The following is a 19,504-nucleotide window of genomic DNA, read 5'->3' as shown; positions in this document are numbered from 1 at the left end:
GAATATCTCAGCGTGTAATATCTCTATAAGAGGAACTTTAATCGTTTCATTTTAATCTACTTGTCTTTATTGTTTTAAACTCTCAGACTCTACAATCCCGATAAAAACCTCGTTATTAACGAATTGACCAATTCCCCAAATATCCAAGCTTGGTCAAAATACCCAACACATATATACCCTTATTTTTATTACTACATAATACGCAATTAAACAAAACACATTTTAAATGGATTTTCAATTTTTATAAATAAGAGTTATAAATAGATAATTCTAATAATATAAATAAATTAAGTACAAATTACAATAACAATTGTACATGGAAAATTATATGATAATATAATAATAAATGATTATTTAGCCATCTTTTAAAACGGAAGAAATCCACTTGAGATTTGATTTGACTTTATCATAAAGTCTGGGACGCATCATTCCATCAGCAGAACAAGCAATTCGCCAATTTGTGACACCAATTAAAACCCAATTTTTTTTACTTGATGTAAGACACATCATTGGACTTCCAGCAAATTCTTCTACCATACAGTCATTGTGGTCATAAATTGAATCGTAACATAGCCCATTTACACTCGTAATACTAATATTTGCACAACTATCCATAGAGCTCTCAATAACCTCTATTCGTTGAAGAGTATCTCCTAAATAAACATTATGATGGATTCATGTTCAAAAATGTGCTTTATACATAGGCGCATATGTACTTAGCACCCTTAGAAATTTTGAGCAAGACAACAATTTAAAGAGATTTATGATATTTAATTTACTATTATACATAATTCCTATGATTTACCAAAGTATTAAAAAAGTCTAATTGTCATTTATAATTATTTTATAATGTTCCAAAAAACGTATCTTTTTCTTATTTAATTTGTCTAATATTTTATGGTATTATATAATTAAAATACTAGTTATATTGGTGGTGTGCAACATTTAAATTTTAGCACCTCCACGTTTTTGACTCACTATGCGCCTATGGTTTTATAGTCATAACTTACGGTTTTTTGACCATCCCAATGTCTGACAATGCAAGAAGTGTCCATCAATTTGGTCTTCGTTTATACATACTGGCCTAATATGATCAGAAAGTATAATTGGAGAATTCAGTTTAATCATAACTAAAGTACTTCCTTCGACAGGTGATTTTACCATTCCAACGATATGTCTTTCTTGTTGCCATGGTGAAATGGAATTCAATCTAATAATTCCTAAACGAGCAACCCATTCAGCTTTGCTTTGGCTAAAATCATACCACGTATTCAATTATATTATAGTTATTGTAATAATTTTACTATTATATAAATAAATGTATTAATATTTATGAAAGAAAGAACAAATAATACGAACTTTTAAGGAGTAACATTATGACATTGAATATCTTAAAAATATATTACTAATAAAATAAAATAAATTAATTTTTTTAATTTTTATCTTAATTGGTATTTTCAGAATTTTTTGAATAATAGTACTCAAAATTAATTTGTGGAAGCTTCTAAAATTTTCGGTTAATCCAAACCTTGTACATACATTTTTTTTTATAATTATTCAAAAAAAATTGCCTTTTGTTATCATACTTTAAGAATAATATAAAAATTTTATTATATTACCTAAATATAATGATATTTATAACATTAGATGAAAACATTAGATAGGAAAGTATTTAAGGAAAACTAGGGGATACGAGCCGCTGCTCATTCTCATAATTATCCAATCTATCTTTCTATTATGATTTATAAGTTACTAAATTTATTGATATTTTACCCTTGAAAACATGAAGCACTTGTTAGTAGCCATTCGGGTGATATGAGACTAGCATCGCAGACATGAGATCCACTTTTATAAAGAGTAGCATGCCAAGGCCAATCTCCATGAGTAGCTATTTTATTCAATCCGTCAACGCCAAACTTATTTTTTCTACTTGTTTGAATACCACATACTATATTTAAACAAATAAATTTCTTAGTATAACCATTTAAATCTAGATGATCATTAATGTACCAATACACTAATGAAATATTTTAAAGGTTATACAAAAAGTTGAATCTACAGAATCATATTAATTAACTAAAAATTATTAAAATGATAGTATGATGTAATAATGTATTTACCGGGATCACTGCACGACACGTGCATTACTTTTTTATTAGGACAAGAGCCCAGATTAAAAGTAATTTCACTGGCAAATGGGTCAGCTACGTTAACATATCGTGAAGAACTGGATGAAAATAGATCGTTATCATCAACAATTTGAATTTTCGAAAGATTTCTAAAATATAATAATAATAGATTTATTTAACTTAATAATCATCCTTTGTAACTTAAAGACACATACTGAAAATAGAGTGTGCGACAAAGAGACGTAGCTATTGTCTGCAGTGCCATATCTATTCTTTCATTGGGAATATCTGTTTGGAAATTGGAAGCACATAATTTTCCAGTCATGCCCTTTTCGATAAAAAAAACAAAACCTTCTGGATAATAGGCATCGACTGTAGCTAAGGGTAAAGCTTGTTCAATAGCTCGTGCATTTGGTGATATAATTACTATGAAAATAGTTTTTATAAATTTAATTAGCTCAAAATAATTATTTCAATTATATTATATAAATATATATATTATATTAATTAAAAAGTATACTCGTTGAAATATTGCTTACAGCAATTTCGCTCGTCCATTTCACCTGGACAGTCCACTACACCATCGCATTTAGCTGATAATGGAATACAAGTCCGGGTAGTAATGCAATGAATATAACTAGTAGGACAATAGCCACAAGTTTTTTCATCGGACATGTCAGGACAATCATGAACTCCGTCACAGAGACGATTAGATAATCCTGTATTACGTAGTTTATAATCACAGCCTGGTTTTGAAGCACAAGTAGAACCGATACTACTGTACTCGGGAAATTTGGAACAATCAAAGCCTTCAAGTAATTTTAGTGGTACTCTATATCCACAGCCAGACATAAATAATCGACAACTATGTCTACATGGCAATAACATTTCGTCCTGCATAGAATTTTCGTTTGACTGACATGCTGGTTGAAGGAGTTGGCACACCAAATCCAAAGTTCTTTGATAACATTCCGCATCCACCAAATCTCTGAAAATTACATAGGCATTTTTTAATGTTTATTAAAATAATACCATAATATGCTTACCTAAATGCAATTAAATCATTTTGAACGTCATCTAAGTTTTTGTGTCCAAAGTGATTGGGATAACTAGTCATATTATACTCCAAAATTGAATTACACAAATTCAATTTGATAGGAGTACATTTTCTAGGAATTGGTGTTGTAGGGTAAAATTCAGTTGATGATACATAATCAGGTGCAATAGTTGATGATTTTGTAGAAAAAAGGGCGCTATTGGTTACATGCTTTATATGTAAACTTCCAGGTATAATATTTGTCGTAGGATATAATCGGCGGAAAGCCGACAATATGTCGTCGGCAGTTACATCTGCCGTCCATCTTACAGGTTCAAACCTCAACCAGAAATAGACTTTTAAATTAGTCTCTTCGTCGCTAAATTTAATAAAAAAAATGTCAAATTACTTTTATTCTGTACATTTAAAATATACAAAAGTACATAATATACTTGGTCAAAAATAGCGAGTCTAGTACTATTAACCATAAAGAAAAGACAATATAAAATCTAATAAATATAACACCTTCAAGTCAACGGTTTTAATCAACATTTACTAAAAAACAAACGAATTTCGAAGAGAAATATTTAACAAAACTAAAAGTAGTTCATAATGAACAGTCCTTTCTTATTAAAAATTTCAGAATCCTTCGGATAATTTCTATGTACACACTAGGGGTGATCATTTTTTTTTGTTAGTAGTAATAATTAAAATAAAATTATAAAAACATACAGCTCTAAAGCTATGACTTCAGCATCGATTAATTTATTTTGAATGGGACTTTTTTTTATTATATGCTTAATTATATGTGTATAATTCAATGAAAATCGTTGATACTCTTGACTAGCAGGATTATCAAAATCTATTAAATCAACTCCTTTTTCGTCAGCTTTCAAATCACCTTTGAATATTTTTTCATTTCCATTATATGTTCTTTGTAAATAGTCATCTATAAAATTTAAAGTAAATTTACCAATTAATAGTTTTAATGTATTTAAGTTACTTAAATTTTAAAACTTGTTCATATTTACGTGGTAGCGTAAATAAACTTATATCAATTTCAAATTTAACATATTCAAAATAACTAATATAAATTAAATTTAAAGTAGAAACATTAAAAACAGTATAAAAGTTAAATATTAAGTAAAATTTTAATCAATGTGCTTAAAATGTTATAATTGGTCAAATATATATTATACGTTCCACTCCAAATCACCACTATACCATTACTTATTATGGATTAAGCAAGCGAAAAAAGAACCATCTCTGAAACTGGTACATTTAGTATAAACCTCGACGTTTTAAAAATATAAAACATTTTTATGAACGGACGTAATATACAGATTGTGATAAGACAATTTACACTTTTCGTCCTGTATAATACCCCTAAATATCTAATTAAAATTATTTTATAACACACAAGTAAAAAAACATTTTAAATTATGAATTATCTCAATGGAAAATTGATACTGCTTGTAGCACTAGTTATATGAAAATTAATGATCATTAACATAAATAATAAATTAAATAAGACCTAGCATAGTACACCAGTGTATTAAATAAACTATTACTAAAAGTATTATTAATTTTTACTAGTTATGACCTATCACTTAGATAAAAAGAAAACGAGTCTAAACCAGTTCCTTTTATACTAGGGTTGTTAAAAAATAGAATATTTATTTTTCTTATTTTAAGTATTATGTTATAACTCTAGATTTTGTTCTTGGATAACAGTTATAACATAATTGCTAAAGGTACATTAAAGAATACAATAAGAAAAAATACGTTTACTTACATCCAGCATATAAAGATAAAGATGAAACTAATAAAAATAATAAAATTGTTTCTATAACACAACACTTCCATCGATATCTTTGACTAAATTTTCTAGTAAATTTTAGTTTGCTGTCAGTTGTGGAAGCATATGAACCGGTCGCTCCACTAACTACAGACACCTGCAAATAATAAAATATATTTCAATACATGATTAGATATACATATGTGTGTACTAAATTCAGACACAAACTTAAAAAACTTAATACTTTCAGGTTTAAGAAAAGTTTTTAAGAGAATACGTCTAAAACAAATATAAATAGAGTTTTTTATAATTACTAACGATCAGTAATATGTTTATGGGAAAACATTTGATAAATTTGTATAGAGTTTACTCGAAGGGGCACCCGACAAGCATTAACCGTATACCATTTATAATTATTTAGGATAAATAAAATTTTGGCTGATTAACAAAAACGGGTAAAATTTTTTTTAAAAATGTATATTACAGCAAACATACATTTCGATAAGATCAAAAAGCTAGAAAATGTTTGCCATCACTTCAATATAAATTGTCATTTATTTTCATAAAATAAAATAAATATTGCTGTTTGTTTATTTATACATTTTATTTTATTGCTTATGTTATATTTAATACACATAAAACATCAGTAGTATATCTTAGTAGTTTACGGAGGATAATTGCAGATAAGTGTTTAGAAATTAATACCAAACGTAAAAAGTAGAATGTGTGTTGAATATGTTCATAAATTATAACTAATTAAGTGGATCATTGGAGATATTATCATTAGTAACTTCTAAAATAGCATTAACCCTGATTTTTTTATTTTACTAATTAAGTAGATAATACAAGAATTGTACTTCTCAGGGAAAATGATTTAAGTTAAATTACCTCGGTAATAGTAACTGTGATAGTAATGACTATGAGTAAAAATAAGTTAAAATTCATTTATAGTTATACAACAAAATAAAAGTACAATGAAAGAATAAAAAGTAAAACTTTAAAAACAATTAACAGTTCTCATATATTTATAGCGAAAGTATACAAATAATTGCGTTCATAGCTTTAACACGATTTCTCACCTAATTTAAATAAAGGAAATCTTTAATTAGCTGTAACATATTTATTAATGGTTAACTGTCGGGGATATTTAATTTTTTCTGAAAATCTAATTTTATTTTCATTAGGAAGAAACCACGGAAAATGTTTTTTAGTTTTGTTAGTATATAATTACAAAACAATTAATTATAATTTTATTATTTGATAGCAATTAAAAATTTGTCGTCTGGCATAATGTTACTTTAGTAAAAATATTAATATGTTTAGTTATGGTAAGCTGTACAAGTTCATGTAAAAATAGCATAAATAATTGTCAAACTATTAAATTGGATAACTAATTACATTCGTTGTAAAATTCTCATGATTAAGGTTAAAGATGTTACTTTTACAACAAAAAAAATGTGGTGTGTACTTTTACGCTCAAATAAATGTCGTAGAAAAAAAAAATTAATCTATTACATTTTACGTTAAAATAAAACACGAACACCAATAAAAATGGCCTATAATATTATCTTTGATACATTTACTATTATTTGGTATATATGAAACATGATCAGAGGATAAAGAGAAGTAAATGTACTATGTACAACACTCGTTCACGTTCTATCGTTTTTTCGTACAGTAAGCCACTCTTCTTTCATCACCTTCATGCAGATTAACACTCACAATTCAGAATGATTTTATTTTACCTTGTGAACTTTTTCTCTAAAAAAAATAATGATAAAAGTATTTGTTTTCAAGTAAAATTTGTACCGTTACATGTTTAGAACAACAGAAGGAAACTGAACAAAATCATACGGAAGAGTAGGTTATGACTTGGGTACCTACTTACACATTAAACCTATTCGTTCCGTTGTTGGCGCGTCCACTCGTAAAACCGTGATCGGTAATGTTGACCCAGTTAGAAAAACTCACTTCTGATCTTGGACACAGAAAACATACATTGTATTATATACACTAGTCTGGTATCGTATTTGCACCGTGTACAATATTGTTTTCCCTACAAATCGTCGTGCTCGACTTAGCTACTTATTGAGTCCAGTCTCGTTGCCACTGTCAAATAATTCTAAACTAATTCCATTATACTGTTTTTCATATTTAGTCATTTTATGGTTCGGTGTAACGGAATATATCGCATTGCTTAAACGCGAGCCTTTGAAAAATCAAGATAGCAAATATACAGCTATAATATAGAATCCATAAAAAATACGACGACAGCAATTGCCGGCTTCTGTGATCAGTCGCTTTATTCACGCTGTACCTTCTCGTAGAGATCAATTATATTGAATTGTTCCGTGTGACCGCAATGACTTACTGAACACACGTACGAAAACATCACGATCCGGTTTAATCTCGTTTTGTCCATTTCTCTGGTTTTTAGGTTTATTAGATTTTTTTTACAAGATTAGTGTAATTTTGAGCAGTTGTCACTTGAAAAGTATATTTCATATTTAATGGACTTTAAGGCATAATATTTTCTATAGTTGCTACAATAATTCCGTGTCTTAAAAGCGACTCGGCCGCTTTCACGTTGGGTCGTTAATAAAAAATAAATAACGCAGAATCGAGTGAAATTTTCTACATCGGCTCGTATGCACAGAACCAACAATGTAAGCCGTCAACTTAGATTTCAATATGGTCACGATTTTTTATATTTTTTTATTGTTGTTTTCCATAAATTAAAAATGTATAAAAAATGACAAAGTGGCATGAAAATTTAAATACATAAATAATCGAATTTTTACGACTGTAAAACCAACACGTAATATTTGAGCCTATAAATACACAACCATTAAAGTCTGGCAAATAAAAACATAAACATGTGAATGTATTAGAAAGAAAAGAACAGAAATATTATATAAATATATTATAAACAGGTGTACTTTCTCAGTCTGTTTTTAATAGTTTATTAAAGTTAATATTATTACTTTTGGTAATCGAATACAATATACAACAATTTTGTTTTTAGGCTAAAAGTTCAAACTAAATTGAATTTGACGATTGAACTCCACTCAATAAAATATATCTTTTACTTAAATCTTGGGAGAGTATATCCCCTAAAAAATGTGTATATTATTTAAAGAAATACATGAATTTCTATTATTCTAACGATCTTTATCCTAAACTTTAGGTCATTTTTCAAATTGCATTTAATTCAAACTTACTAAAAAAATGATTATGCATTGCTTCTTTTCAACAGGAGAAATTTAGGAAGTATTAAGATAGATCTTTGAGAAGTCTATCCCTACACTTACATACAATTTACCATAAGAAATGTATGCGGATTTGTCACAACATCATGAAACATTCTATATATATATATATATATATATATATATATGTATATAATTTTTTTAAAGGTGTTCATTAATTTTACAATCAATAATAAAAATGTTGAGGATGTAATGGCCAAATTAAAAATATAACCACTCTAAAAAAATATTAAATGATCTCCTGATCAATTGCATTACTAAAAGCTATACTTAAAATCTTCCTTCTCTGTAATCCTAATAATTTTCAAATAATGCTAATATTCCTTTAAGTTACCCAATTACAAAATAAAAAATAGAAATCCTCGAAATTTTGTAGCATTTGGCAGGTTTGGAGATTTCCATTTCAATGTCTCTCAATATAAAATAAATCTCTCTTTTCAAATAGTACTTTCAAACGAACTAAATAAAAATGTTTGAATAAAGTATAACTGTTATCCAAAATAATTATTAGTAATTTATAGAAAATCTTAAGTGTTAAATTCTAAATCTAATAGGTATTTTTTATGTATTTTGTAGTTTTCTTGTACAAACAATAATTTTCAATTATGTATAAAATGTTTTATTTTCTATTTGACTTTTATACCTTTGTATCCCAATGATTCTTTCCTGTCATATCCGTTTTTTCGAACTAATCAATTAATTAACTAAATTAAATGCATAACTTTATTTTTATTCGATTTTTCACTTATATAACAGATAAATATTCATTATATAAAATCAAATTTCTAACAAATGTGAAGAATTATTCGCCGACATTTTTTTATCAATGTATCGCATTTTGAAAAGATACCGCACAAATGAAGTTAATACTAAGGATTGCAACAACAGTTAGAAACAACTTCCAGATGCATGAACAGTTTGCACATGTACTGAACTGACAACAACTTAGGTTCGGCAGTCCGTCTGTTATAGTGGTCACAGAGATCACTTTCTCCAAAATTTCCTCTGTTCCCGTTCTTTTTCTAATCCGCGTCTGAATCATAAGGATGTTCGTTTTTAAAAATCAATTTGTGTAAAATAAAATTTAATTATTCGTTGATGAAACAACTAACGATTATTTATACTTTAATCGTTAATTTTCATTATAATGTCATAATCCAGATTTTTTCAATGGAAGGTAAAAAGTTATTATTAGGTTTTAATTATTGTTTAATTAAAAAAGTATAATATATTACATTAAAGATTGTTTTGTTTTTTTATGTGATGACAAGTGATTGAATATACACGTATTTATATACTTACATGAACATATAAATGCCCAAAGAAAAATTATATTTATTTGATTGCAAAATTGTACAAGAAACATGCTATAACCCAGATATAGATATGAAAGGAGTTATAGGGCCTTCTCTTAAAAAATTAAAGGTTCACTTTTGTTTGATTAATTTATAATTAAGATGCCTTTTAAAGAAATTGTTCCTCATTATTAAAAATGATAAAATAACCCAATTATAAAATTTCTGTTGAACTATCACCTGTTATATCCCCATAAAGTATCCAAAATCTAAATGTAGAGCCGCATTATGGAGTTGTGTCTCTTAGGTACTCAATTTTGCCCTAACATCATTATTATAGTACTCATTAAAATAATTTTTCACTATTTTTATGTAAGGCTATTTTTTTCACTTGAATGAAGAAAAAATGAAGTTTTCAACTTTATAACTTTTATTGCTTTATTTTCAGTGTCACCGAGTACTCACTAGATGCGGCCTTGTTTAAATTGACGAAAGGTTTTAAGGGTATTTCTTTTTAGATCCGTATTATGTAGGTAAAATTCTAAGGTTTAATATAAGGATTTTTCTCAAGTTTATGTTTAAAATTCTAAACCAGCTAGTTACCTCCTGACTTTAATTATCTGGTTATTCTACTCTACATTAATTTTTTTTAGGCTTGTTAGGGTATGTTATAATTAATCGAGCTATACAATGAGCCCTTAGTTTTTTTAAACATTTATATTTTCATATTAGTATGCATTAAATTATAATTGATCTTTTACGACAACAATAAAAATATTGTTTTATTGTTATAAAATAATAATATTAGAATATTATTTGTAGATTAGTAAAACATTAAATTATCACTAAATATTTTGTTTTGTAAAATATAAAACTACGATAGCATTTAAAAATAAAACTAAAAATGTGCTTTTACGCCTCACACTGTGGGGTATTGATAATTTAAAAAAAAATTCTAAGAATTATTTCCTAAATATTGTTTTTTAGATGAATATTAAGTAAATAAATTATTATAATAATATTCGGTCCCTCCCTTTAAAAATCAGAGAATAGCTATATTACCTATGTGATGTATATTTTTTCTAACATATTGTCAAGATATTCTAATTTTTAAATTAAATAAAACATTTTTCTTTCCTAATAATTAATTTAATACATTTTTAACTAGACATTTAAAAATATATTTCAATTGTTCAATTTGATATTTGGTTATAAAATAAAAAAATATTCTCTGTATCATTGTTTTATAGGATATCGATTAAAATTATTATTTTATTCATATTCTTATCTAATATTGTTAAAACAATAAGTTTTCAAAAATATATTGTTGATGAACCTTACTAATTATTAACTATATTTTATGCAATAATTAAATAATCATCATCTCCTTTTTTAAATAGAAACTTCATATCTTGGCTGGAAGAAGAGTATAACCAGAAAATGACTAATGATAAAAATAACAACATCCACTTATCCACTATTATATAACTACCAAAGTACTGATCTAAAATATGATATCCTCCAGTTATTTTCTTAATTAGATTGTTATCACTTAAATAAACTAGTTAATTAGATATGTTACTATTTGAAATTATAAAGTTGACATCCCAATAAATTCTGATTCTAAAAAGTAATTAATAGCAAGAAATATATGTAAGTAAAAAAAATTTTTTTCAATTATATATTTATTTTGTGAGTAATCGAGTATTTTATAATAAACTGATCACCCTATATATATATACAAACATATTAACATTTAAGTAAATAATATTTATTTCTATTTAAAAAAAGTTATTATGATTATTCTTATTATTTATGATTCAAAAAAATTTCAAATTATCAACATATTTTATATTAAGATATTAATTACAGGTTGATTTTTAATAATGGTATCCTTTTATATTTTTAAATAATTTTTTTACAAAAATTAATTTAAAATAATGGGTGATAATAAACTGATCATTATATATATATTAGAAAAAACAAATAAAATACTAAAAATAGAAATATAAAATAATTTTAATAAGGTATATTAATGTGTAAAAAACTAATACGGTAATATATATTTTTTTAATCATTTTGTGTATATCATAATTTTATCAACTCACTAAAGTTTTAAATACATTGAAAAAACAATAATATTTCAATAAAGAAAATTAAAATTACAAAAAATGCTTAAAAGAGAATGTTAACAATTTTTTTGGAAAAATAAATAAATTGAAATAAATTAAATATTTAAATCTATGAACACAAAAAAAAATTGTATACAAAAACATAGATAAGTATAATGTTATTATTACAGATATCATAAAAAAAAATTGATAATTCAACTATCAGTGTTCTACAAGTTTTTTAAATTTGTATTGGAACTATAAAGAGTTTATCAATAATTAGTTATCACTTTTTACATTTTGTATTAATATATTAAAACACATTTTTATTTACTCAAGTATAAAACCGATGATAATACAAAATGTATTTATATAAATAAATAATTATATTTAATTTCTACAAATCTACTCCTTAGTTTAATAGTAAAATTAGTTATATAATGTTACATAGTTTCTTATTTGATACACATTAAATACTTAATATTTTTTTAATTAAATTAAGATGCAATATAAATAGTATTTTATAGGTCTGTATCATACCATGCTGCTACTTGATTATTATCATGTGGAGGTTCAGGTAGATCACCTAAGTGTCCAAAATCAATAGTATGGTGATTTCCTGTATCCATTGGACTGCAGTTTGATTCTGGTTGAGAACTTATTTCTAATCCTTGCATTGAATCTATTGGTAACGTGTCATACCCTAAATAAAATAAATTCTTATTAAAATTTATCTAGTATTGTTTTATTATAAATGAGTTATAGAAATAAAATTATTTGATTAGTTAAAAAAAATTTTTTAACTAAATATTAGAGGCATCAACATTAAATGTCTAGGAATTGTAGAAGCTGTTTTAAAATATTTGTCCAAGCTACATTTATTTATTTTAATTTCAATTTTTTACTTGGAAGTATTTACAATTAATATTTTCCTAAAAAATATTTCAGTGAACAGAAATACATACAGTTGAATTATAATGGTAATTATTAACAAATAATCTAATTTTGGTTTTTCATTACAGCAAAATGTATTTATGGTTCATTATCCATAAATATTAATTAATTAAAACTTTATATAAATAATGATTTTACACTTTGTATGAGTAAAAATGGTGCATTATATTGTAGTACAAATTCAAAAAAATGTTTGGAATATTATCAGAAATACTTACTTTTTTTAGTGATAAGTATGCACATGCACAAAAAAAAAGATACTAATATATAATTAGTTAAAAAAAAAAAACTAAAAAAAAGACAAGGTATTTTTTACCTGATTGTTGGTGATAATTGCTTTGTCTCAAAGACCCAACTCCATTATGGATACTACCTAGTCCATGACCATACAAGTCATATGCATCCTATTTAAACACACAAAACTATCTAACTACTACACAATATATTTGACTTCTTAACCAATTAAATTACAAAACTAAAGGTGACCTACATAGCTTAGCCTGGAATATTAATGTTAATTTACATATCTATAAAATGAAAATTCTAGAATTTTGATTTTATTGCACTGAGCTATATAGGTTTTCTTGTTCTCTCTATCACAGGCAATGGCTTAAAATATAAATCATAATGAACAAACAATGTATTTTAAAAAATATATTTGATATCACATATATTATGTAATATAAAAAACACATAATAAATTTAAATGAACACTATTTTAATAGTTATAAGCGAAATATCATGCATTTAAGGCTATAAATTAATTAAATCAGTAAAACATACCATATCAACGATGCATTTAAACTATCATAATTTTTATTATACTAAGAAAATTATTTATTATTTATGAACATAAGTTTAATTACCTGAAGATCAGGTCCCATGCCAAGATCACCAGGTGGCCAAGTATTTTGATCTTCTCGGCACAGTGAATTACTTAATTCAGCAGATAACCTTTTTTTATAGTCATTGGGTTTATCTTCAGACATTCTAAAGAGTACTGCTGCTGCATAAGTAGCTAATGAAAAATAAATGTTATTTATTCATATTGAAATTTTTGACACAGCTACCATAAAATAATTACAAATTTCATTTTTTTTTTTCACTAAACACATCTTTTGTGGACAGTAGTTGAATAAACTATTTCTATAGTCAAAAATATGTTCATTTTTAACAAATAATATATATATAACCAACCTAATTAATTTATATTTAATGTATTTCTGAAATAATCAATTAAATTTGTAATTGTAAAAGCTAGATCTTCTTTTAAAAAATTGAATAATTTGAGAAATAGGTTTTATTCAGTAAATATATGTGCATTTATTTTACTAACCAACTCCTTCATTTCGAGAGTGTAAAAGTTCGGTTAATGGTGCAGTTGCACCTTCTGCTTCTATCATGTCAGCACCATCTTTATCAATAGCTAATTCACATAATGCTCCTGCTGCAACTCTTTGAACATTTTCAATATCATTAAATAGTAATTGTACAAGGACTGCAATTAATCCTTGTTGGGAGCGCATGAGAACTCGATTATGTGACTCTCTTGCTAAAATATGTAATGCACCAGTGGTACCTTCAACTATTTCTTCCATGCGTACACCATCTGCATACACACCACCAGATTGTGATCTATTTGAACCTGCTACACTACTATTTGTAGATGTCTAATGGAATATTAAAAAAAATATTCATTATATGTGTATCCATAGTTTTTATATTTAACAAACTTACTCTTTGGATATCTTGAAATGCTCTCATTAATAAACGTATTAAGTGATGAATAGCTCCATGCTCTCTAAGTGGTACATGATTACCTTGACACTGAGCTACATTTCTAATAAGTCCAATAGCAGCTTTAACTAGTGGCCAACGAGATGGGGGTTGAAGCAATTTCACTATGACTTGAATTCCTCCAATATGCCGAATTGCATTTTGAGCACTGTCAGATTCAACATGTCTAGAGGTTAAATGTCGTAGAGCACAAACCTAAAAATAAATAACAATTCAATAATAATATTAATTATACAAGCAATTTACTAACAGCTGGTTCAGTTATTTCTTCACGATCACCAGCATTCATAATTGTTTGAACTAAAGCTTCTACACCTCCAACTTGTACAACTGTAACTTTATTGCGTTGGTTGTTGCAGGTCAAATTTGATAATATTCCTGCAGCACAAGTAACCACGTTAACATCGGAATGATTCAAAGCTATTACTAATGATTGCAATAATTGTTCCAGTCCATCAACCTATATAATAAAATAAATATTTTATTAAAAAATTACATTAATTATTTCATATAAAAATTTATTTGTTTTACTTTAGTTCCTGCATCAGATAAATTACGTAATGTCCACAAAGCATTTTGAACTAATCTTTGACTACCATGTTGTAAGTGCATTGCTAAAGCTTGCATACCACCAGCTTCCACTATTGCAGGTTTATTACTTGAGCACACAGATAAGACTGAAAAATAAATGTTTGTTGATTTCTTCAGATAAAAAGAAAATATTGTTAAATACCTTTTAAAACTCTTGATGTTGTCCATAACAGCTTTTCATAATCATAAGAACGCATAATTCTAACAAGCTCAATAGGTCCTTGAGAAGCTAGAATAATTAATTTACTTTCTTGATTGCCATAAGCTAATATTTGTAAGCAATCAGTAATAATGGTTAAAAATTTAACATTATTTCTTTGGAGAAGTGCTACCATTTTTTGTAATCCACCAGCTAGACGTACAGCCATTTTGGAACCTTCTTGATGAAGTAAAAGATTATGCAATGTTGTTATTGCATAATATAAAATAGATTCAACAGGAGAACTAAAAAAATTAATAATAATATTATTTTAACAACATATTAACTCATCATTGGGGTAGATAAAAAAACGTCGATCATCAAAATTTTAATGAGAAACCCTTTACACATTATATACATTATAATAGATATTTGTGAAAATTTGATATTTATAAGAAATTTTTTCTGGTTGCTCAACGTGTTTTCAGTGTTTTGACCAAAAGTCAAAACATTTCATTTTTTTTTGCATTCAAACACGTCGAGTGTGTTTAATCCTGAATGACATTTCACCATAGTTTTTTTTTAATTATAATAAATATATTATTACATTTTTATGAAAATGAACCAATTTTTTTAGGTGTAAAATAAAAAAATGTTTCAATAAATCACTTTTGGTAAATAATAATACCGTGTCAACTTACTTTAGTAAGTTTAGGAATTTTTAAATTTAACTTTAAAATTTTTATATACCTTAATAATTTTACTAAAGCTGGTATTCCTCCACTTTTAAAAATTGCTAATAATCCTTGACGATGATGAGATAAATTATGTAAAGTACCAACAGCTCCTTTTGTCATTTCCAGGTCATTACTATTTGTCAATGCTTTAACTAAAGCAGCTACCATCTAGGTAATGGCAAAAATTAATTATATTAATAAGATAAACAACTAATCATTTTTTTAAAAAGTTATATTATACCTGTGGGCTATTCATAATAGCATGTCTTGAAGCTTCTTTCTTGGATAGTTGATGGACCATCATGGCAGCTTGTGATACAACAACTTGATCTTCATCATTTAGCAATTTTATTAATTCAGGAATAGCTCTTGTAGCTAAGTCAGCATCATCCTAAAATTATAATTTAGGATGATTAAAATAAAAGTTTTATAATGATAATATATTTTTTGAGTTGAATTAAACATCAATTATACACTAACTTAACTCAATCTATATATTCTTACTTGATAATTGATTAAATTTACTACTGCATGCTTAAGCATTTGGCTAGGTTCAGCCAAGCGTTGGACAGCTGTTAGTTGGCCTTGATTAAATTGAGTTGAGGGTATTTCGATTCCTTCTTCTAATGTTTCTGGGAACATAGCAGCTCTAACTCGTTGTGTTCTAGACTGACTAAGTTGTTGGTTCATTTCTGGATAATTTACAATTATTATAAATTTATATAAATAATCATAATACACTTCAATTATTTATACAAACCGTCAACTTGATCTTGGGTAAAACCATGAGAAAAACCTTGATTTAGTTCATAGATTAATTGATCTCTTTCCAAGTCATCTTCTTTGTCATTAATAGAATGGGCTTGGGTAGTTCCTCCTGAATGAATACCAGACTCTGGTAAGTATTGGCTTCCTTGTTGCCATATCATATTAGAATCTTTTGAATACCCCGTGTTGCTGGGTACTAAACAATAATTATAATTAAATTTTTAAGATGGATTTAATTTGAGTTAATTAGTGTGATACTTACAAACTCTTGATTGATACATGCTACAATTCCTTTATAAAAAAAATTAAACAAAAAACAAATTACAATATTAGTTTATTGATATGTATGAGTCATTAAAATAGTTTAAACCACTGAACATTTAAATGACTCATAGAATATTAATACATATATTAAGAATTTTCACTTTAAATTATTTTGCAATTTTTCACAAATTTAGTTTACTTTCAAAACATAAAAACTTATCTTTAAAAATATTAATCAATAAATAAACAATTTTTATCAGTCAATATAAAATAAATTCAAAATGAATGACTTCAATTTTTATAAAAGTTATGTAGTTTTAAAAATTTTAAATACCTGTTTCAAATATATCAAAATTGAATTTAAAAAATTACAAATGCATAGGAATTGATGAAGAAATAACTTCTAACAAAGAAAATCGTCAATGATACACCCTTTTAACTTAAAATGTTACGCATAGTATACTATCACAAAAGTTTTTCAAGTAAACACTAATATGATGTATGACTGAAATAGTGGGGATTAAGAAAGTATCAAATATGTCATATATAAAAGAGTCATATAGAAAAAGGGAAATATCTAATACGTTAATGTGTTTTTTGTGCAGAAGCGATGAGGTGAATGTACATGATTACGATCGATAGTTGTTGTCACAAACAGTGTTACCATTTTCAAAAAGTTATTTTTATTTTAATGATTCTAGTTATTTGTATTTATAATTCAAAAACTATTTTTTGAATATCGTAAAAAGTTAAAAATGTAAATTTTTTAGGTAAAAATAGTATACTAGATTAAAATGTCGAGGGTCTTTATTATAATTTCCCTCTACTATACAAATTTTTTTCATATAACAACATACTATTTATTAATAATTTAATTTTTTTAAGAACACAAAGAATAAAGTGTTAACAAAAGAAATAGGGGACCACTATCGTCGACTTATACCTATCGAATCTTAACAAAAATAACTTAACTAATTATTTGCACTAATTAGTCTATTAGTTTTTTATGATATTGAATAATATTTTAGGGGACTTGTTTTTAACTAAAATTCTGTCACTCAGTAATGTGTAAGGTTTTTTTTTCCAAACAACGGACTAGTCATAATTCATAATTAATAACATAAATAGTTATTAACAGTTGCGCAAAAATGTAGCGTTTCTTAAATTGTGTCAATTTCACAAAGCCGTGAGGGGCTCTGCCCACCAATTTACCACATTAATGTATATTGTTCAGTAAATAAGAAAACTGGTAAATTGTTACAAACAATGAGAACAATTGAAATCCGTTTCCTTACTTACTGAACACTATATAGCTCTATAATGATATAATGTATAGTTCCTGTATTTATGATGACAGTTTATAAATAGCTATATAACCAAGCTAACGATTGTGTTTGATCGATTATTTAACATGGAAATCTCCCAGTGTACTCAAATTAACGATTTTATTTGCTATAATCATTAGCGTAGCTTACATGGGGACTTAAGCAATATTTGCAGCCCTTACAAATGAATTCATTTTTTTGAGGGAAGAAGAGACAAAAGAATGAAGCTTCTCATAAGGTTTATTATCCAAAATTATAAATTAGCCCCAGAAACAAAATATTAAAAGTTGTCAATACATAAAATCATACCGCACATAAGTGGACAACTATAAAAGGTGTAAAATAATTCCTTTTTATCTTCAAAATTACAAAAATGTTGTGTTATATCAACTATGTATTCTACATAGTAAAATTACACATTTTACTTAAAAAATTACACACATATTAGTATAATAAAAGTATTAGCATTTATGATATTTACATTGGCGCAAATCCAACAAATTTGTTGTTTATGCCTAACTTCCCTCACTCTAAAATGTTTATATAAAATATATAGTCTTTTTTTAGTTTTGGAGGAACTAATTTTAAAAATAAATATTTTTGCTAAACCCCAGATAGTGGCAAATTTAAGAGGACAATATTATTTAGTAAAAAATTTTAAGGGGTATATCATGGAAGTAATTGAAATTTTATTTTCTTGGCATAAGGTCTTTCTAAATTATGTTAAACTAAAATTTGTTGAGGCATACTTTTAGTGTATTATCTCCAGGACAGCGAAATCTTAAATACGCTTTGGTGGTTAAATAGTCTGTGTATACGGCCAGTCCTCAAATTTAGTCGCTCAAATAGAATGCAAGCCGATACATGTGTTTAAAAATTAACAAAATAATATTTCGTGCTATCCTTTAAAGATTAGGAGTCCCATCGACTCGCATTCTACAAACTTTTATGTAACTTTCTTAAAAAATACCATACAGAGTGGCCCCGTTATTTAGTATATATTAAGTGGGTACTTAATCATACTATCCATGAGTCTATTGGATTCACACCAGCAAGTTTCTTCGACAATCAAGAAGAAAAGCCCCTTATAAATAGTAACATTGAATTTCATCCATGTACAACAGTGCCTCAAGAGAGGAAACTTGTTATGGCTCGCGAAGTTCAATTTTCAAAAGCTGAATAGCGTAAGCGGCGACATGATCGCAAAGGACCCGCGGTATCTTTTAATATTGGTGATAAAGTTCTAGTGCGAACTCATAAACTCATCTCTGGAGTTGACAAGCTGATAGGA

General features: G+C 26.5%; 2 protein-coding genes and 1 long non-coding RNA gene across 4 annotated transcripts; 1 reads left to right on the top strand and 2 right to left on the bottom strand.

The window, feature by feature from the left end:
• Nucleotides 1-213: 213 nt before the first annotated feature.
• Nucleotides 214-9,178, bottom strand: LOC126901195 (atrial natriuretic peptide-converting enzyme). Its single transcript, XM_050677525.1, has 10 exons — nucleotides 8,876-9,178; nucleotides 4,961-5,120; nucleotides 3,898-4,114; nucleotides 3,176-3,544; nucleotides 2,669-3,117; nucleotides 2,345-2,555; nucleotides 2,121-2,278; nucleotides 1,774-1,948; nucleotides 1,011-1,252; nucleotides 214-653 (listed from the first exon to the last, which is right to left on the bottom strand). The coding sequence occupies exons 1-10, from the start codon at nucleotides 8,903-8,905 to the stop codon at nucleotides 355-357; spliced, it is 2,310 nt and encodes a 769-aa protein (XP_050533482.1). The 5' UTR covers nucleotides 8,906-9,178; the 3' UTR covers nucleotides 214-354.
• Nucleotides 9,179-9,267: 89 nt separating this feature from the next.
• LOC126901649 (uncharacterized) lies at nucleotides 9,268-11,130 on the top strand. The gene is made up of 3 exons (XR_007703078.1): nucleotides 9,268-9,409; nucleotides 9,504-9,657; nucleotides 10,928-11,130. It is a non-coding gene; the product is annotated as an uncharacterized LOC126901649 (long non-coding RNA).
• Nucleotides 11,131-11,567: 437 nt separating this feature from the next.
• On the bottom strand, nucleotides 11,568-17,506 carry LOC126900750 (armadillo segment polarity protein). Of its 2 annotated transcripts, XM_050676671.1 has the most exons (14): nucleotides 17,223-17,506; nucleotides 16,887-16,915; nucleotides 16,617-16,820; nucleotides 16,361-16,548; nucleotides 16,098-16,247; nucleotides 15,870-16,024; nucleotides 15,123-15,424; nucleotides 14,921-15,066; nucleotides 14,640-14,849; nucleotides 14,330-14,584; nucleotides 13,929-14,262; nucleotides 13,459-13,610; nucleotides 12,909-12,996; nucleotides 11,568-12,341 (listed from the first exon to the last, which is right to left on the bottom strand). In XM_050676671.1, exons 2-14 carry the CDS (start codon nucleotides 16,903-16,905, stop codon nucleotides 12,160-12,162), a joined length of 2,385 nt encoding a protein of 794 aa, XP_050532628.1. In that variant the 5' UTR covers nucleotides 16,906-16,915; nucleotides 17,223-17,506; the 3' UTR covers nucleotides 11,568-12,159. The 2 variants fall into 2 exon arrangements, with proteins under 2 accessions (XP_050532628.1, XP_050532629.1); XM_050676672.1 differs by lacking the exon at nucleotides 12,909-12,996 and having other exon boundaries at nucleotides 12,175-12,341.
• Between the last annotated feature and the right edge of the window lie 1,998 nt (nucleotides 17,507-19,504).

This window comes from Daktulosphaira vitifoliae, unplaced genomic scaffold (genome assembly GCF_025091365.1).
Source record: "Daktulosphaira vitifoliae isolate Bord-2020 unplaced genomic scaffold, ASM2509136v1 Scaffold_3, whole genome shotgun sequence".
In the NCBI taxonomy this organism is placed as follows: Eukaryota; Metazoa; Arthropoda; class Insecta; order Hemiptera; family Phylloxeridae; genus Daktulosphaira; species Daktulosphaira vitifoliae.
This window is presented reverse-complemented; position numbering and strand designations above follow the sequence as displayed.